A 20802-nucleotide genomic window follows, 5' to 3' on the forward strand; every position below is an offset into this window, starting at 1 on the left:
ATTATCAGTGCTTCTCTTCTCTTTGCTTGTGTGGTAATATATATATATATATATATTATATATATATATATATATATATCTCAGTTCTGGAAAAAAAAAGACTATCTGTGGTATGTGTTTATTATGTGTTTCCTATGTTTACTATGTATAAACTTCCAGTTGATCATATGTTCTGCTTTTGGCCGCCTCTCATCCCCCAGCTTGGATGCCTTTCACCCTCTTTCTAAGTTTGCTGACTACTGGTTCATTGTTCTGAAGAAGCTTCTCTGGTCTGGAGGGATGTATTAGTTTTCTATGGTTGCTGTAACAAAATTACCACAAATTTAATAGATTAAAACAATACATATTTATTCTCTTACAGTTCCAGAGGTCCACAATCTGTTTCACTGGGCTAAAGTCAAAGTGTCAATGGGGCTGGTTTTTCTGGAGGATGAGGGGAGAAAATGTTTCCTTTTCCAGGTTCTAGAGTTTTATTCCTTGCATTTCTTGCTATAGCCCCTCCATCCATCTGCAAAGCGAGGGGCTTAGTATTTCTCATTTCTTACTGTTTTGGTCACATCTCCATCTTCTTTGTCATCAAATTTCCCTCTTATAAGGACTCTTGTGATTACTCTAGGCTCACCTGAATAATCTAAAATAATCTTTCCATCTCAAGATCCTAACTTCATCACAGCTACAAGTCCATTTTGCCAGAGAAGGTAACATTCACAGGTTCCAGGGATTGGGACATGGACATCATTATTTATTCTATTACAGGTGATATACTTGAGGGTGGGTTGGGGTTGGGATGAAAGATGGAAAAGCTTTCAGTGACAATTTCTGACAGTAATAACACACGTATGTTGAATGCTCACTCTGTGTCCACCCTGGCACCATCCTGGACCCTTTACAAGCATCAGTTCATTTAATCTACAGCATCCTGGCTGCAGGGCTGGCACTTGTTGGCACGCACTGGTGGGCTCGCATCAGCATTCTCAGCATCTATGACAGGTGATTGCCCATGGTCAAGGCCACTCGACTAGAAAGTGGCAGAGCCAGGATTTATACCCAGGTACTCTGGCTCCAACATCCATGAGTCCAACCACTCTACTCTACTGCAGTTCCTGCCCCTCATCTGTTGAGAAGCAACCCGCTGTGAAGAGGTGGGTCTTCATCCAAGGACACCAAGAATGCTGGACCTTTAGAGCTGGAAAGGACTTTATAGTTTATGTCCTTACTCATCTCACTTCACAGTTGAAGAAACCAAGGCCTTGAAATTAAGAAATTAATCGAAATTGAGAGATTAAGTCATTAACTCAAAGTTATATAACCACAATGGCAAACCCACTGGGGTGTGTGCTCTCCCCTAGTCTAGGCTAAGAACTCTCACTCAGCTCTCCACACCCATGCTATGGACTGAATCCTGTCCCCCTAAAATTCATATGTTAAAGTCCCAAAGTCCCATCCCTCAGAGTAACCATATTTGCAGATAGAGACTTTAAAAAGGTAATTAAGGTAAAAGGAGGCTTCTAGGGTGGGTCCCTAATCTGATATGGCTGGTGTCCTAAAAAAGAGACAGGCAGCAGGGATGGAAATGCAGAGAGGAAAGGCCACGTGAGGACACAGTAAGAAGGCAGCCGTCTGCAAGCGGAGGAGAGAGGCCTTGGGAGCAGCCAGTCCTGATGACACCTTGGTCTTGGACTTTCAGCCTTCTGAGAACTGTGGGAAAATAAGTTTCTATTCTTTGAACCACCCATTTTGTTATCACAGTCCTAGCAAACTAATATGCCCCAGACAGGCCACAGGCCTTAGAAACTGAGCTGGAAGCAGCTAGACCATGGTTCAGATTTCTGGAGTTTCCCAGAAGAAAAAAATGAAATTTCTAAATAATTTTCAATATCATAAAAGCCCAAGGGAAATGTACAAAATACAGTCTAACTAAAATTCCAGGTTTCATTGCTTTTAGGTAGCATTATTACAAATCAATGTAGTAACATCAGCTATCTCATACTCATATGAAACTTTAATTAGCAATATATGCCTTTGATTAATTTAAAATGAGAAAATTATTTCTAATTTAATAAAGCAGATTTGTTTGATAAATCAAAACCTCAAGATTTTTCATGAAAAGAAAGTTGAGCAGGAACCACTGCTTTCAAGCCCCAAATTCATTTATGTGGATCATCCAAGACTCATGCTGCTTATTAATCCTCTTCAAACTTCTAGAGCTCTTTCAGGGGCAAACTGAGCAAAGTATATGGCTTTACCCATTTGTCCCATCAGGGGTGTTGAAAGCCACTGTTTTCAAATCTGGGAGTGCCACTGACATTTGCTGGATGCTGGATGTATTTGGTTATTTTCCTGAGAGTCAATGACATTTTAAGTGAAAATGATCTCAAGATAACAAAACATGAAAACAGTCTAACTAAGGAAGTAGATGGACTGAGCTCTTCTAACCTAACAGAAGCAAAAGCAAAAAGTCAAGATATTCAGTATATGTACTAGTGCCCTCAAAAGTGGGTATCTGAAAGTTTGAAAAACAGGACTTTAAAAATGAATTATTTATTTACTTAGAAATGAATTATTTAATTATTTAATTTAAGAGATAATAGCAAAGGTGTGAAAAACACAAGCTTCTATTAATAACAGAAGTTTATTAAATGCTTTATAGTAAAATAGTGAGCCCATCCTATTACAATACACAGGCTGGAGGTTCTAACAAGTAACACTGCGCCTCAGCTGAGAAAGCTTGTGATGCAAATGCAGGTGGGTCGTGGGGCGCTACGCAGCCAAATGTACACACCGCCTTCTGCTCGTCCATGGCAACCGCATCCTGATGTTCAGAAATGCTTAGGCATGGGGGAAAACCTGTAAAATTTCCTGAGTATTCCATCAAACAATTCTTAAAATATGTTACCTTAAGGGAAAACATGAAAATTTTCTGATAGACACATCCATTTTTAATATTTATTATCTTCAATAACTGAGAACCACAAGCCTAAAAGTGTAAAGTCTTTGGAGTGATCATAAAGCTCTCCAGCACAAGGTAAATTTCAAGGCAATTTGTCAAGGCCTGAATTTTCTTGAAACACCAAGCTAGTGGCATGTGAAGACTAAGAGAAACGTCGAGGTTAGCTGATTGTTTTCTAAATACCAGTACCTAAAAAATATTGGGGGAGAATAAGGATGTGGGAATGAGTGGATATTGGATGGTACCAGATGGCTAGAAAAAGGTACTAAGACTAGTTAGCATTAACTAGCAGATAATGTGTCATCGTTAATTGGTCAACATTTTCTTCATGTATATAATTATTTCAAGATCGCATTTCTGCAAACTATCTTGGTTCATTTACTTCTTCAAGTCAGTTTGCAAAGAAATTTTGATTCTTATTATATCTAGAGTTAGAGCTAATAGCATTTTGATACTTATCCCTAAATATATCTGGCATTCTCAGCCATGGCTCTTGAATACATTGTTTCTTGATAAAACATCACCAAAACAGAACTGATGTTAAAAAAAAATACTACCTACTTAAAGCTCAGGATAAGATTCACAACCAACTTAACCAATTCATATTATTGAGTTCATATAGAAACTAGATCTTTTTCCTCTTAAATAATTTAACCAATCCTATACAAGAGCAATTATTCAGAAAATCATATCCTATGATTTGCACTGACACTCATTTATAAATAAATATTGACTATTGGGCCGGAATTTGGTACTTCCGGTTCACACTTTGGAACCCAATGTTTTCCATACTGGACACTTCATTCTATGAATATAACAATCAATGAAAGAACTTAAAAGTAAAGAAAAGGAGTTTTAATTTGGATGCAAGTATTTTGTACTCATATTAATAAAAAAAAATCATGCTTTCAAAGGAATGGAAAAATAAAATCATATGTGGTAACATAAAGTACTGCAGTCAGAAGTAACCCAAACATATAACCATCTCCGTCACAGAACTAAGCAGCCAGTTCTAATACACTACAAACCATCTGATTAAAAAGGCTTCCGGCCAATGCTTTAAGAAGGAAACACTGTTGAAAAGAGTTTTAAAATATATACTCTTGTAAAATGATATGTTTTTCTAAACATTAAAACCTTGTTTCAGAAGTTCCCCGCTTTAGGTTGTTACTCAAAAACTCATCATGTTCAAAACTCAAATTATTATGAGACCTTGAAATCATAAGAAGCTTCTCCTTATTGGTAAAGTCTTTTTTGATTGCAACTTGGGGCACGAGCAACCTGTCCATCGGGTCCTCTTTGTTCTCTAGTTTCACGTATCCTTTGCTGTTGTTTCGATCCAACCTAGGCCAACTTGGATGTTTCCGTTGTTCCGCCTGAACAGTGAGGGTGGAGGGACCCCGGTCTAAGTCTAAGGATTTCGAGTGCGACGAGAGCAAATGCAACGATGTGTTGGACCCAAACTGTCTTCTAGCAGCTCCAGGAGACAAGAGCTGCCCAGGCCCAGGTCCAAGGGCCATCGAGGACTTGTACTGACTGGACAATGACTCCCCAACGGAATTATTCCTCGGGAGCACCATGCTGCCTGCAGCCTGGCATGATTCCCTGGTGTTGGGCAAAGGGACCGGAAGGGAATCCATTGACAAATTCCTTGACCTACTTCTGAGGTTATCAGCATCCTCGGTGATGTTGTCTATACTGGGCTCATCAATCACACAGTTATTCAGTTTGATCACAGGCAATGTGAAAGCACTGATGGACGATGACACAATTGACTTGGTTTCACATTTCTTAGGGCCACTGGTCTTATCATCGGCTGTCTTGGAAGGAGGTGGATAGAGGCCAAAGACAGAGACAGAGCTGTCAGAGAGCAAAGGGGGCATAAGATGCCCCAAACTTTTGCTTTCATTTAGCATAAGTTCATCCTCCTCCACAGAGCTGTCCATTCGAAAACTTCGAAACCCTGAGAAAGAGGCGATCGTATTTGCTGCCAGTCTTGAAGCACAGGAGCTCCCGTTCTGTTTCACTTCTGTTTCTCCCACCAAACCGGTGTACATGCCGTTCATCTGCTTCTGCTCCTTGAGTCTTAGCGTGTGGATGTCAATGACGGTGGAATAGATATCCCTCATGTGTATGATTTTGGTTTCTTTGTCACGGTTTTCATGAAGAATGGCATTAGCACAAATGAAAATGAAAATGCCAATCCCCATGGTGAAAGGGCCAAGCATTTTCATTTTATCGGAATGCAAATGCTGCTCAAAGAAGCGCACCACCACACCGCCCTGGTTCCGAATGACCTGAGTTTCATTTGTTGACAATGTTGTTTCGGCATCTATAAAGTGTTCTTTTTGGGGCCAATATCCAAGGACCGCCATTGCGATTCCTACGATGGAGATAAGCACTCCTAAAATGAGGAAGAAACCAGACGGGGAATAAAGCCGGATTTTGCCACGAACAACCACAACATCGGCCCGGGGCCGACGCCTGACTGGTTTCTTCTCTTGGGCGGCAGGTGACGGGCTGAGGTTGACATGCTGCTGTGACCTGGCAGAGTCTTGCCTTTTTAAGGCGGCCAGGCCGGTTATCACTCCACCAGTTGCTATCATAGCTTGGCCTTTTATTCTGAAAAGAAAGGAAAAAAGATGATGATCAAAATATGTTCCTAGAGTATGCTCATCAATTCAGTTCGAAATTTGCTTACATATAATTTTTGTTGCTGTTGTTTCATATGATGAAATGGAGTGGAAGAATATCTTTTTAATGGACATAGTTTTGGTAGAAGTTTTGTTTATTGACTCATGTAAAAATCTGGAGATTTCCTGTTTTAGCTGAGTGTTTCTATTATTGATGAACTGTGAACTCAAGGTATATTTTATTTAAATAATTTTATCACTTATTATGTAAAACAGTCCCCTGGTTACAAGACTGATTCTCTCTCTTTCTCCCTCTCTTTCACTCTCTTTTTCTTACACACACACACACACACACACACACACACACACACACACACACACAAACACACACACCATCTATGTTATTTTAAGGAAATGGAAAAATTCATAATACTTAATAGGTCAAACAAATAGATCCCAGGGTAATGAAAAGAATACTTTCTAGCAATTCATGGTTCTAAAACCTCTCTTGTGAAAGCCATTGATGAATTCTTCACTGCCACATTTAGTTTCCTCTCTCAGTTAGTATCTTCCTTGCCTCTCCGTTTCCATGGATGTTATTGCCTTTCCTTTGTCAACACTCTCTGTTCCCCAGTTTTCTATCATACTAAGTCTTCCTGGTTTTGCCCTGACCTTGCAGACAATTTCAATAGTCTCACCCCAAAGCAGACCACTGGCCCCTAGAGTCCTTAGCCATCTTCTCTTCTGTGCTCCCCCTTGGCATTCAAATCTCCTCCTACATCTCCACTATTTCCTTTATGCTAATAAGTCACACGTCCATATTTCAGGTGGTATCCTGAGTTTCAATTCCACATTTTCAACTGCCCACGGGATTACACATTCATGCACTGCTGGCAAAACTACACTCACCCTCCCCTACACACCAGCTGTTCCACGTGTCTCCTCTGACTTTTCAAATGGGTCACTGCTCGGGCTTGCTTCTTTACAGTTATCTTTAATTCCCCCTTCTTCTTTCTTATCTCCCAACCAGGTTCTAAATCCTAGATATTTTCACCAAATGATGTCTCTTAATTTCACCCCTCTGTTCCAGTCCTACTCTTCCCAGCTTCATGCAGCTCTTATTAACTTTTACTAGACCATGATATAACCTCCCAACTGGTCGTCCCAATTCCAATTTCTCTTCCTTCACAATCAAGCTTACATGCAGATGGCAGTTTAAATGTTCTAAAACACAGCTCTGAAGTTGTTTAAAGAGTGAAATAATAGATAAAATATTCCCCACTACCTACCAAAGTTTAATCTGGGATTCCAGACCCTTGGAGTGTAACTTTTTCCTCTAACTTTTCCTTTTAACTTTCATAAAACTAAAACCTAACAATTATTTCCTATTTCTCATTCATATTCCATACTGTGCTGTTTCTGAGACTTTAAGAATGTTTCAGCTGTCCAGAATTCCCATCCCACCCCCGACCCCAGTCTTCACATACTGGCATCTGGCTAGTGACCAAAGCTCATATTCCACTTCCTTTATAAAGCCTTCCCTGATTGATACACCACACCCCATGTGAGTGCTCATTTCTCAGAGCATCTTAGCAAGTTTTCTCTGGCACTTAATCATATTATAATGTCATAGTTCTTTTACTTCATGTGGTTAAACATCAAATTTAATTCATATTGTTATTACCAGAAACATTCACTATAGTACCCTCCACATAGCACAAATGCATAGAAGTATTTGCTAAAATGCTAAATAAGGGAGCAATTCTTCCCCTGGGATCTGATGGATGACCATTACATTACTATACTAACTTTCCTAGTTAAAAATATGAACAAACAAAATTGATACCCAAACAAAAAACAATATTTTGTGAGTTGGTAAAATACTGTTTTGATTTGTAATAAACAGTTCTTGAGCTGCCAAATCTGGCTGGTAGGAAAACAGAGGATATTTTAAGACCAGGGCATCGAATCTCATCTTGCAGCATTGAGCTCTCCTTTTGAATTTCTATTTATGATTTCTGAATTGTGTTTAAATACCAGGGTTGTGGATGACATCTACAGTTTTAGCAAGCTGGTGAGTAAATCCAGCCTTCAGTGAAATTATAACTAGGATTAAAATAGTTTAATGTTGGAAGCACAAACTAAATTGTAACCTGTAGCTCTAGTCTGTGAAAATTATCAAAGGGCACATATGACAGCTCAGAACCTCTCCCAAACCTTGGATAAAACAAAGCTTAGTGTCAACCTATGTTTTCTTGAACCAAAAACAGTTCCAAATCTTTGAATAAAATGCTTAGATTAGATAGCAGCCATCTAACCCAGTTATTTCCATATGGCAGGCTAAGGATTTAGTCTGAAATCCTGTTGAATAGAATAGAAACAAGGGCAAATGCCTTTCATTTGTTTTAAAAGCAACCAAGTGAACTGCATTCCATGCAGACTTCTCGTCCTCCCTCACTTTTTAAAACATTTTCTACAAGCACTGCCATTTCCTATCTTGAGGCTGATAGGAGAAAAGTCTAGAAGGGGGAAAAACATATTTTAAGAAGGATATGTACAGACAGAAGGGTGAAAAAGAGAGCTAGATAGCTGGGTTTCTGTGTAAGCATGCACAGTAAGCAGGTTAGACTAGACAGGAAGCAAAAGCCAAGGGTAGCTTAAGAGTGTGAACATTTATAGAAAACAAAGGGAGACAGAAACTTCTAGAGTAGCTTAGAAATAAAGAATAGAATTATGGTGGGTGGGGAGAAAGAGGAATCACACAGTTTCTTCAGCTAGTCTCCGTTGGTCAGTTCCACACAGGGCACCAAGACTCCCAAGGATGAGCAAAATGCCAAGGTCCTCTTTTATTTCAGTTCAAGGCAATTCAACACTACGTGAGCCTCTGCTATGACTCAGGGACCCAAAGTCGATCACGGGGTGGGAGAAGCAAAGGTAAGCAAATTCAGTCACTGCTTCCAAGAGCTTGAAACCTAATGAAGGAGCTAATATATCTACATAAAATAGAATGAGGTGACTCCTAGAATGGAAGTTTCCATTCAGGAAGGACAGGCTTCCTGCGGGAGATTGAACATTGATCAGTCTAAAAGCAAGTTAGCAGCATTTCAAGGAAAGTCGCAAGAAAGCAAGCAGGCTGGGGAACAGGAGCCTGGCCTGCCTTGAGTGCCTAGCTCAGCTCCGCAGCAGGTGAGCCAGGTGAGCCAGAGGGGGAGGGAGGGCCAGGCCTTGCAAGGTGCCATTCCTAAATGCTTGAACTTTACACTCATTCGCCATGGAGTTGGAGTAAGACACAAATACCATTGTCATTATTTTAGGAAAATTAATCTCAACTAGTAGATGAAAGCAGGAAAGAGGGACTGCTACTGGGAAGCAGCATGATAATGGTAAAGGCAGTGTCACAACAAGAAGGCAAGAGAAGCCAGAAAACCTAGAGTGAGTGAATCCATAGGGGTCCACATCTTCCAGCTGCAATGCCAATTGGTCCGAAGTGTTCAGTATATGCCAGAACAGCCCAAGTCTGCTTTTCTATTGATGCTGAAAAGCCACATCTCCACCCTACACTTCTGATCACTGTTGTTTTGGTTTTTTGTAGTGTGTGTGTGTGTGTGTGTGTGTGTGTGTGTGTGTGTGTGGCTTGGGAGATGTAGGGACCCTGTTGACCAGTCCCCTTATTGTAATACATTGTAACATTCATCTAAGTTTTAATAATAACAATAATAGTAATAATAGTTCTACAAGGAGAACTACGAAACACTAATGAAAGAAACTGTAGATGACACAAATAAATGGAGAAACATCCCATGCTCATGGATTGGTAGAATCAACATTGTTAAAATGTCCATGTTGCCCAAAGTGATTTACAGATTCAATGCAATCCTCATCAAAATATCAATATCATATTTCACAGATCTAGAAAAAATAACCCTAAGGTTCATTTGAAATCAAAAAAGAGCCTCAATAGTCAAAGGAATTTTAGGCAAAAGGAACAAATCTGTAGGCTTCACATTACCTGACTTCAAGTTATACTACAAGGCTATACAGACCAAAACAGCATGGTACTTGTATAAAAGTGGAGACATAGACTAATGGAACAGAATAGAGAACCCAGAAATAAAATCATATAGCTACAACTATGGGAGAAAATATTTACAAACTATACAATCTGACAAAGGACTAATATCCAGAATCTACAAAGAACTCAAATAAATCAAGAAGAAAAAAACAACCCCATCAAAAAGTGGGCAAAAGACATGAACAATAGTTTTTCAAAAGAAGACAGGCAAATGGCCAAGAAACATATGAAGAAATGCTCAACCTCACTAATCATCAGGAAAATGCAAATTAAAACTACAAAGAGATACCCCCTTATTTCTGTCAGAATGGCCATTAACAGAAAATCAAAAAACAACAGATGCTGGTGTGGATGCAGAGGAAAGGAACACTTACACACTTTTGGTGGGACTGCAAATTATTATAGTACCACCTCTATGGAGAATAGTATGGACATTCCCAAAAGAAATAAATCTAGACCTACCATTTGATCCAGTATTTCCACTGCTGGGTATCTACCCAAAAGAAAAGAAGTCATTTTATTAAAAAGACTCAAATGTTTATCACAGCACAATTCAAAATTGCAAAGATGTGGAATCAATCCAAGTGCACATCAATTCATGAGTGGATTAATAAAATGTGGGGTGTGTGTGTGTTTGTGTGTGTGTGTGTGTGTATATATACCACAGAGTACTACTCAGCCATACAAAGGAATGAAATAGAGTACCACAGAGTACTACTCAACCATAAAAAGGAACGAAATAATGTCTTTTGTAGCAACTTGGATGGAACTAGAGACCATTATCCTAAGAGAAGTTTCTCAAGAATGGAAAACCAAACACCATGTTCTAACTAATAAGTGGGAACTGAACGATGGGTACACACAGTCGCAAAGAGATCCAAAGGACACTGGAAACCAAGAAGGGGAGGGTGTTGTAGGGGGAGTGATGGATAAAAACTTACCCGCTGGGTACAATGAACACTATTCTGGCAGCAGGCATACCAAAAGCCCTGGCTTAAGTATTATACAAGGTATCCATGTAACAAAAACATTTGTACTCCCTTAATATTTTGAAATTAAAAAAATAGTAATAATAGCAATCCATACTGTTTATGGTCAGGCACTCTTCTAACTGCTTTAGGTACAAAATATTTATTCTCACAACAATTCTGAAGGTAGATGTAATAATTATAATATCTATTTTGCAGGTAAGAAATAGAGGCTCATAGAGCTTAGGTAACTTGCCTAAGGTCACTGGGCTAGTGGGTGGCTCTAGAGCCTGTGTTCCTATAAAATCTGAGATGAAGATGGGTCTCCAAATTTGCTTATACTTGAGGTTTTCTTTCCATGTCTTTTTTTCTTATTCTGATTCTTGTTATCATCATAACACCAGACCTCAAAGAATGCTGCTCTGCCTTTAGAAATATGACTACAGACCAATCAATTACCATTTTTCAAATCACAATGACCTCCTGAGAAAAGCCATTGGGAATACATAAGATTGAAGGTCCAGACTTGGGTGAGCATCTGGCCTCTCGCACCTGTCTAGATCCCTTCAGCAAATGAAGATGCCGATGCAGTACACGCTCCACCTCCACATCCCACCTCTTTGCTCTCTACCATCCTTGGTAGGGAAGGGCTGAGACTTACTTCCTCAAAGGTTCCAGTGAAGAATTTTACTACACTGAATTTCATTTTGTTAACTTGGGCAGAGTTTTTGCCTATCAATCTGTTTGGATCCTGAGTCTGTCTTCCAAAATCATGTTGTCCTTCCTGGTTCATATTCATTTGCAAATATTGTCAACCTGATTTCCAAACCTTCACCCAAGCTTTTGGAAATTGCAGAAAGCATAGAGCAAAACCCTGTGGTGTTCCACTAGAGACCTCCTCCTAGGTGGACCCTGTTAATTTGTTTAGATATTCATTTACTCATGTAATTTGTAAAAATGGATATCTGACATTGCAATAGATATTGGGCTCAAAATATATTTCCTGGCCTGAAGAATACAATGATCAGCAACTATCCTTTTGATAAGGCCATTCAGAGAGTTATAAATAAACCTAAGTAGAGAGTCAGCCACACTCAGTGTTTCCATAGTCCCTAAAAAGATGTCATAATTTTGTCGAAAGCCAATGTAAAAGACATACACACACACACACACACACACACACACACACACACATATATAGTTTTTCTTCTGCCAACAACAAAAAATAATAAATTAGTTTGGGTTAACTTTTGGCTACATATTGATCATCTTATTTTTCCATTCCCAGTGCTCATAAACCACCCACAATTTTGCTAAGCAACAGGCATCAAGATCACCAGGTTAAAATTTTCAAAACACACCTTCCTCACTGTGCAAACCAGCATACTTTGGGGCTATCTCCAGGCCTTTGCCATCTAGTGTGAATCCAAGATTCATTATGGATCTTGAAAATCATCCATAGAAATTCAGTATCATTTGCCACCTTTCTCACTACAGAGAGAGGCAGACTCTTATCCTCATTCAGACACTCCGATACTGTCTACTTGCCTGCCTTGGCCTCACTTTCCTCCCAACCACGTTTATTCTACCCTTTTCAGCTACAAGCTCTTTCCCTTGACTGAGATTTCTCCACTGAGATTTCTGCTTTGTGTGTCACATGGAACACTATACCATACACCAGCCGTTCTAATCTTCAGGCTTATCCTCTCCTGATCTTGCTCTGATTATAACCTTAAAAGCTTTGTTGTTGTTCTTTACCCTTTTTAGAAGCTTAAGCACATTCTGGAATTTTCTTTCTATGGCATTAATCCATACCAATTTCTAGTATTCTCACCCTCACAGAAGTGTATTTCTGTACATGTATGTCTTCCTCTGACCACACTGGCCTACTATTTTGACCACATTTTGAGCCTGTTATGATTTAGACATGGTTCACATACTTGTATCTGAGATAATGGTAACTAAATAGACTTGTGGAGTTGAGAGACTTTAGAAGAATTTTTGGATCCAGACATTCATTTTAACCAATTAAGGACCAGGAATGCCTTTGAAGATCAAACATTGAATTAGCATAAAGAACAGTGTTGGAATTCAAGTTTTCAGACTTCCAATCCAATGTTCATCGTCAGTTTTATGTTCTTTCTATTGTTTTCCATGCTATCCCAGTGCGTAGCAGAGTGCTTGGCATGTAATAAATGCTCAGGAAGTATCTGCTGACTGTGAACTCACTTGATGCTTGTGATTTGAATGTTCTAGGGACACAAGCTTAATCAAACTTGGTCTCTGATTTCAAGGAGTATGGAGTCCAGTGGGAAAGCAGTCAAAGTAAACGTTTCAAATGAAATAATGGCTATGATGGAGCTATAGGAGCATTGGAGAAGCTCTTCTACACTCTCTGGAGGAATCAGGAAAGGCTTCCAAGAAGGGACAGCAATAAATGGGGCTTGGCACGTGAGCAGGAATGTGCCATGCAGATGCATTCTAGCTCATCCTTGTTCCTGATTGTTTCACAAGAGTTATCGCCCTACCATTTTTCATCATCTTCCCAGATGAAGCATTCCTATTATTTTATATATATATATTTGAATACTGTCCTATATATATGTTTGAATTTTTATCCTTATCTGAAGGTTTAAAAATTCACCAGAATGTGGGACTATCTGCCCAAAGGAAGTAAAAATTAATCTATGCCTCTAGGACCAAACAAAAACATTATATAAAAACCCCATGTGGTATCCACAAATGTGACAGATGGAAATATTTTCTATTCAAGCTAGAACAGTTTTAGGACTTTCTTCCCAGTTGAGACATTTTAAACTTTTAGAATAAGATTTTTAATCTATATTTTTATCAGAGTTTGAGAGAGAAAATTCTTATGGGTGACTAATACTCCAATCATACAAAGTTTTAAAAATGAGAATAGAATAGAAATCATCTTTGAATTAAAATCATAATGGTTTTGCATATGGACATTGGAATCAGAGAGACAAAAGATCCATGTCCTTGCTTTATTACTTGATAGCAATGCAACTTTGGGCAAGTTATTTTAAACTCTTCTTCTCTCAGTTCCTCCATCTATAAAATGGCAAAAGCCTTCTTTAAACTATGGTATATAGTGCACTGGATGCAAAAGACCTAGGGGCTTGAATCCCTACACAGCACTTAATACCCACACTTGAACAATTAATCAATCTCTTGGATTCTCAGTTTCTTCATCTGTGAAATAGGTATAGTAACAGTACGTGTAGAATTGTGAAGCAAATGAGATAATGAATACATAGCACAGTTCAGTGTCTGGCAATAAAGATCTACATTAGTGCTGTCAGCTGTGTCTGATTGTAAGGTCTTTTGAAGGATAAAATGAAGTTATATCTAAAGCGTTTACTATTGTGTTGATTATAATAAGTTCTCAATAAACAATAACTATTACTAATTCTTCATGGCTTGTATTATTCTTCCATTGTTTAGCCAGGCAATTCAAAAATATATTTTAACACATTAAGTTAAATAATTAATGATGACTCACTGTGTATGTACGGGGAGGTAGTTATGATGGCAAGTTTACACTGAGACTTAGAATCAAAAACTATCTGAATGATATCTGTGTATTTTAGTGACAGAAGCAATAATTTGGTAGTTGCAAAGAACAATTGTGTTTATATAAGAGAGACAGTTGGGAGATATGTAAATCATCTCTTTCTTTTTAATCCATTCTATTTATTCAGATTTAGAGATTTGTCTTGTGACAAACCTAATAGCAATTACAAAAACAAGGTAGGAAAACCCAGACCAGTTCATCTGATGTTGTTAGTTATCTTAATGATGCAACTGGATCAAATGCATGAGTAATCTGACCAATTCTGCAAGCACCATTCTATTTCCACTGGGACACTTGAGCACAAAAAAGATGGAAAACAACGAGGAATATGGGGCTTGGGAATATGGGAATGAGAGAATGGCATTAGGGTGCTATAACATGGGAATCTACAAAATGTTAATTTTGTGGTAAGAAATTTAAACTATGACTGTATTAATATGTACATTCTAAAAATCTTTGCTGGTCTTCCTTGGAGAGAATGCTTTCTTACCATTGAGTATTCTGTAGTTCTACATTCATACACATGCTGGAAGTAAAAGGAAATACAGAATGTTTAGATAATTAGCAGAATTGATACTCAAGTCATTAAATATAAAATATCTCTCTTTATGGTCAAGTACATCCTGAGAATGCAGAAAATGCTAGAAATAGAGAATGCACTTGGAAATCTATACATGCTCTGCTAATAATGCCTTCAGAACCTGGCAGCCTGACAAACTTAAAATATCGGCCCACACCAATTATAAGCTGTGTGACAATGACACAGAACAACTGCTCTCCAAGGACTAAAAGCCAGAAGCCCACGGAACACACAAGTCTTCAGGAGGCCAAATAACAGATCCATAATGAGCTTAGAAAACACCCTGCTGAGACCCTGTGGGAGACATTTTCCCCGGGAACCAAAGAAATTAGAAGCCTATTTCTCCCAAAGTAGAAATATGCTTTCCATCCGGCATCCAACTCTTCAAATCTGGACAAGCTCTTCCAATCACTGTTGCGCTCTCCATTCACTGCATTTCCTGGCAGGAAGGACACTGGAAACTGGTGTAAAGAAGCTATCACTAAAAAAGTCACACATTTACTAAATTGCAGGAAATTAGCTGAGATATTCTCGGATAAAGACCTGAAGCATTTAAAATTGCAAAATTGGACTTTTTACAGAGATCCTTCTACCGCAGGAGAACAAACATAGTAACTTCATTTAGAGGTACAGTGACCATGTTTTTGGAGACACCTTTGGACAGTGAGACTCTAATAAGAATTAATATCCTTTCCAGTAATTTTAAATGCTTGGAAAATCCAAGACACAGTGTTGGCATTCTACAGGACAAGCAGGAAAGATGGAAAGCAATAGTAAGTTCAATTCTAGCCACTCCATTTACTATTCAATATCTTCTATAAGTCTAGCAGTTTTGCAAGTAACACAGCTGCATCTGTACTGTTAAGACTACCAATGGTCCTAAGTTCTTGTCTACTGAAAATAATGAACCATCCCTTGCCAGAGCAAAATCATCATCTCAATTAGCAGGCAGCTATGCCATCTTTTAATCCACAGTAATATACTTACTGTACATTAAGTTTCTTAGAAAGTTTTTCAACTGATGATAGCTCAATAGTAAAGCATTTTTTAAATCCTACAAAAACATTAGAAAATTGTTCAAATTACATCATTTTTGCTGAAGAATTTTACATTTTGTTCTCCATAAGTAAAATCTAATCAGGATCTTCCTTAAAGCAAGGTAGAAAGAACAGAGGCCCCCCGAGGGATGGCAAGACCAAACTCCCCACCACTCGCAAAAAGAATGAAACTATGAAGCTTGGAAATGTAGATGTTCTTTAGCATTTAAGGGACGTAAGGGTCTGTCAGAGAAGCCCCACTGGTAAAACCCCAATGGTAAACCTACTAGAAAAGGGCAAAGATGCATGTGACTATTTCTGTTTTCTTCTTTCCCCCTCTTTTCTACCTGTATAGATTAGTGGCAGCAAGGCGAATTGAGGAAAATGCAGATTTTTAGATTTCCAGTTTTAAAAAGTATTTGTCCATCAGTCTGTTTTACTCTCATCTATTTCTAGGTATTTGGAAACTACTTGCTATAGACAGAATGTTTCTGTCTCCCCAAAATTCAAATGTTGAAATTCTAGCCCCTAGGTGATGATTATTCGAAGATAAGGCCTTTGGGAGGTGATTAGAGCCAGCATGAATGAGAATAGTGCCCTTATGAAAGATCCCAGAGAGCTCTCTCCTCCCTTTTACCAGGTGAGGACACAGTGAGTAGACAATATCTATGAACCAAGTAGCAGGCCCATTCTAGATACTGAATATGCTGGTGCCTTGTCTTGGACTCTGTGGCTTCCAGAACTGTGAGAAATAAACCTCTGCTGTTTATAAGCCACCTAGTCTAAGATATTTTTGTTATAGCAGCCTGAACAGACCGGGACCCTCCTCCTGCTCATGGTAAAATCCCAACAGTACAAAGTGAAGAGGGAATCTCTCTGACCTCTGGTTTCCCAAGTTTCACTACCCAGAGGGGAAGCATGTTGTTGGATTTCTTACAGCTGTTCCTAGAGAAGAGAGAAGAATGTTTTCTCACTTGGCTTTTAGAATTGATTTATACAAGTTCTTTACGTATTGAAGGAATTGGTTTTCTGGTAGTGATAGGCCTGGCAAATACGTTTAATTTATATTTTTACTTTTTTTGACTGTATCTTTTATCATACAGAAAATTGCAGTTGTATGTGGTTAACCTTACCAGTATGTCCACTGATAGTTTCATGTCATCTTTACAAAGCCCTTCTGGGATCTAAGGTTATATATAAAATGTTCTCCCATGTTTCCTTCTAGTAATTTTATGGTTTAATTCCTTGTACTTAAATTTTTTGATGCATCTGGAATTTCTTTTTTGGGTAAGAATCAAGGTAGAGATCTAAATTTTGTTTACAGATAATCTCTCTCCCCTTAGTTTGAAATGTTACTTTTATTACATATTAATTTCATATTTGTGCTTTATAGGAAACAGTATGTAATTGGGCCAGTATTAAGAGTTACCATTCTCTTTCTTTAATCTGTCGATTAGTTTGCCAGAACCAAACTGCTATAATTACTATTAGTATTATAATACATACTTGAATATCTCACGAAGATTAGCCTATTCCCATCATTCTTCTTTGTCAAAAGTTTCTTATCTATTTTTATATATTTTATGTTGCATATGAAATGTAGACTTCGATTTTTTAAAATCTGGTTAGTTATTTTTTATTGTGATCATGCCACAACTATACATAAATACAGGGAAAATTGACATTGCTATATTGCTGCAGCATTTTATCTAAAATAAGTTTTATTTTTTGTCATTTTTTTAACATAGACCTCATTTCTTGTAACTTTTTATATCCTGGGCATTTTGTCATTGGGTTTCTATTGTATATTGCTGTTTTCTTTCACTATCATTTCTGTTTTTTAATGGTGGTTGTTTGGATGTAGAAAGGCTACTGTTTCGTGCACTAATATTATACAAAATGACTTTGCTAAACTTGCTCACTGTTTAAATAAAAACTTTCCAGTTCATTCTCAGGTGCTCTAGAAATACAGTTACATCATCTACATTCATTTGCCTTCCTTTCCCCATTTCAAAAACACAATTGCTAAGTTCTAACTGTATCACTTAGTACCTCCAGAACAGAGGTAAACACAATTGGAGGAGGATAGCCATCCTGGTTTGGTTCCTGAATTTCATGGAGCACCTATTGCACCAGCCCTGTAGAAATATCAATCAATGCCTATTTTATTGAGTTTTCACCTAGAATTCCAGGGGACAAAATTAATTGACTCAGAGTTGCTGCTGGAGAGGAAGACAGAAGGAGTTAAAGGAAAGAGCGGGAAAGGGCAAAGAGAAGAAAAGAAAGAAGAGGAAAAGGCAGAGGAAGAGAAAAAAAAAGTTGTGTTGGGGGAGAAAATTACAGATTATTAATGACAGTATTAAATATCTGGAAGCATGAATAACAACTCCTATATATTTTCTTAAATGACCTTACTTCTTTCATCTCTTCTTTTGAAAAGCATTTATCTAAGGGCAGAAATTTTCCTCCTGGAGTTTTGGGGATTACTGAATCATTTACCAAATATATTAGCTAAAAGGGAAAAACTGAGAAGAATGATAAATTACATGAGATGCTGGGAGTATAAAAAAGATTGGAAAGAATGCTTTGTAGTAAAAATGAGTTCCAGGGAAGCTTAACAACAATAACAGAGGATAAAACCATGTTTCTAAAAACTCTGTACATGCCCATTACCACTTCCTATAAGGATAGGGTATTTTTGGATGATGCTTGAGATATTTTTAGCTTCAGCTATCTTTTATACTTTATAATGGTTTGTTTCACTGGTAATATCCTATGAGAGAGAGCGGTCCAAGAAAAAAGTGGGCAAAAGACATTGTCAATTCATTAAAAAAAAAACAAAACACGAATGTCCAATTAACAAATGAAAAGAATAATGAGCAAAGAAATGCAAACTAAGGTTATTTGAAAAGTAAAAACAACTTTGCTTGCTAATCGACAAAACCCGGAGAGATTGATTATGCCCATGACTGGTGAGATCTAAGGAAATAAGCTCTAATAAACTGTCAATGAGAGGACAAATTAGTACTTTTTGAGAGATTAATGTGAGGATGACTTTCAAAAATTGAAATGTCCACTCCCTTTGCCCCACTCCTGACTGCTAATTTCCGTTCTAGGAATACGGCCTTCAGAGAGACTTGCACAAATATACGTGAAAGCAGGTATGAGGACAGTCACTTCACTATAGTAAAGGCAGCAACCTGGAAACAACTGAAATGCCCAGCAACAGAAAATCAACCAAATCAATCGTGCTGCATCTATATAATGGAATATTATATGATATTTAAATGGATTCATGTACACTAATTAGAAAAAATGTTCACATCATATTTTTGAGATTTCAGAACAGAAATGAAGAGTAAGATCCTGTTTATGGCAAACATACAGAACGTGTTTAGATATGCACATAAGTGATGTGGAAGGTGACATCAAACTGTCAGCACTGCTTATGCTTATAAAGTGAGATTGTTGCTGATATGTAACAGAACACTCAGTTTATCTATAATGGTATTGTACCTTTTTGCAAGGAACATGCACAGCTTTTGTTTCATTTCCACTATGGGACGCTAATGAAATACAAAGCTAAAAAGGATGTTGAAGCTTAGGAAATATGTGAGTAAGAGGCAGACCAATCTGATACATAGTAGGGTAATTAGGTGCCAATTTAAAAACAGGTGTAGTGTAGCCTTGGAAGCAAAAATGCAGGCCTGGAGAAACTAGAAAATGACTGAAATCACTAACCAGACTAAATGAGAAGTTTAGGAAAGAAAGGCTTACTTATGATACACCATAATCTTAAAGCACAGAAAACAATTCTACCTACTAGGACAATACCTGGATCCACTGGGTGTAAGGTAACAGAGAAGATGAATCATGAATTGGTAGCTGGCTTTATGAAGTTTATAATCTAGAGTCTGTTCAAGGCTAAGGCTCTGCATTGTGAAGCAGATGAGCAGTAGTTAGCCTTTATCAGCAACAATGAGCCTTCTCTGCATCTGGGTCATCCTGACCTACTTAGTCACAGCTTGGGGGGGGGGGAGGGGGGCGTGGCTTTCTTTCTTTCCCCAAAGCTCAGTCGACACTGTATAATGTCTACCTTCATGCCAACCCATCAATGATCTTTGGTTGCCCCAACCTAACAACTGTGTTTCACAGATGGAAACATCTGTAGATGTTTTGAGACCACCCTGCAACTTCAGAATGAACGCTGTCATGAAGCATGCAGCCACCGAAGCTGGACAGAGAGTTTCAGCTTTGTTAGAACAGGAAAACTGAGCTGGTGCTCCAGAAAGGTCTCTTCCACTTAGCCTGATTTACATCCAACTTCTCATAAGGATGATGGAGCAAGACTGAATTTTACTTAATGTTATGCCTTGAAATTAAATCTCCATCCCACCCCTTACATGTACCCATTTCATCTTTCCTGTGTAGAGCCCTATGAGTCATCCCAGCGGGTGAGGGTCTGGGGGTGGTGAGATGTGACTGTCCCTCACACTCAAGGGTTACCCTATTCTGGGAATTTCTCTGCTTAATCTCAACCTGCAGGAGGAATAATTACATCTGACTTTTCTTCAAGGCATCAAAATCCCTGGGGCTTATTTAAAATGAGTTTATGACAAGGAAGAGCAGTCCTATAAATTCAAGTCACTTCAACCAGAGTTTTAAAAATGCTTTCTTGGGTTGTTGTTTTTTCCATCAAAATCAACTACTAATAGTGTTGTGATGAGTTTTTGATATGTGTATGCTTTCTAAGCAAATACTTAGCATTTGTTTCCATTTTTTGATCCTCAATGATATTAACCCCACAGACAGACCACTTAAGTATAATGCTCTAAGTATCTTTTTTAGATTTGCTGTAGTTACATGCAAAACCACAGATTTTATTTGTAGTCTTTTGGAGATTAATCAAACATTTGTTGGGTGATGTATATATTGGCTCATTAAATCCTCACAATAACCCTGCA

At 38.2% G+C, this 20802-nt stretch overlaps 1 protein-coding gene across 3 annotated transcripts in view; it reads right to left on the bottom strand.

Moving 5' to 3' along the window:
• Window positions 1-2604: 2604 nt before the first annotated feature.
• TMEM200A (transmembrane protein 200A) overlaps window positions 2605-20802 on the bottom strand; it is a 172310-nt gene continuing 154112 nt past the window's right edge. For all 3 annotated transcript variants that reach the window (XM_076002965.1, XM_012736599.3, XM_012736601.3), the window contains one exon: window positions 2605-5572. In XM_076002965.1, the coding sequence (XP_075859080.1) occupies window positions 4081-5556 (1476 nt within the window). In that variant the 5' untranslated portion in view covers window positions 5557-5572 and the 3' untranslated portion in view covers window positions 2605-4080. The remainder of the gene's footprint in view (window positions 5573-20802) is intronic.

This window comes from Microcebus murinus, chromosome 5 (assembly GCF_040939455.1).
Source record: "Microcebus murinus isolate Inina chromosome 5, M.murinus_Inina_mat1.0, whole genome shotgun sequence".
NCBI classification, from domain to species: Eukaryota; Metazoa; Chordata; class Mammalia; order Primates; family Cheirogaleidae; genus Microcebus; species Microcebus murinus.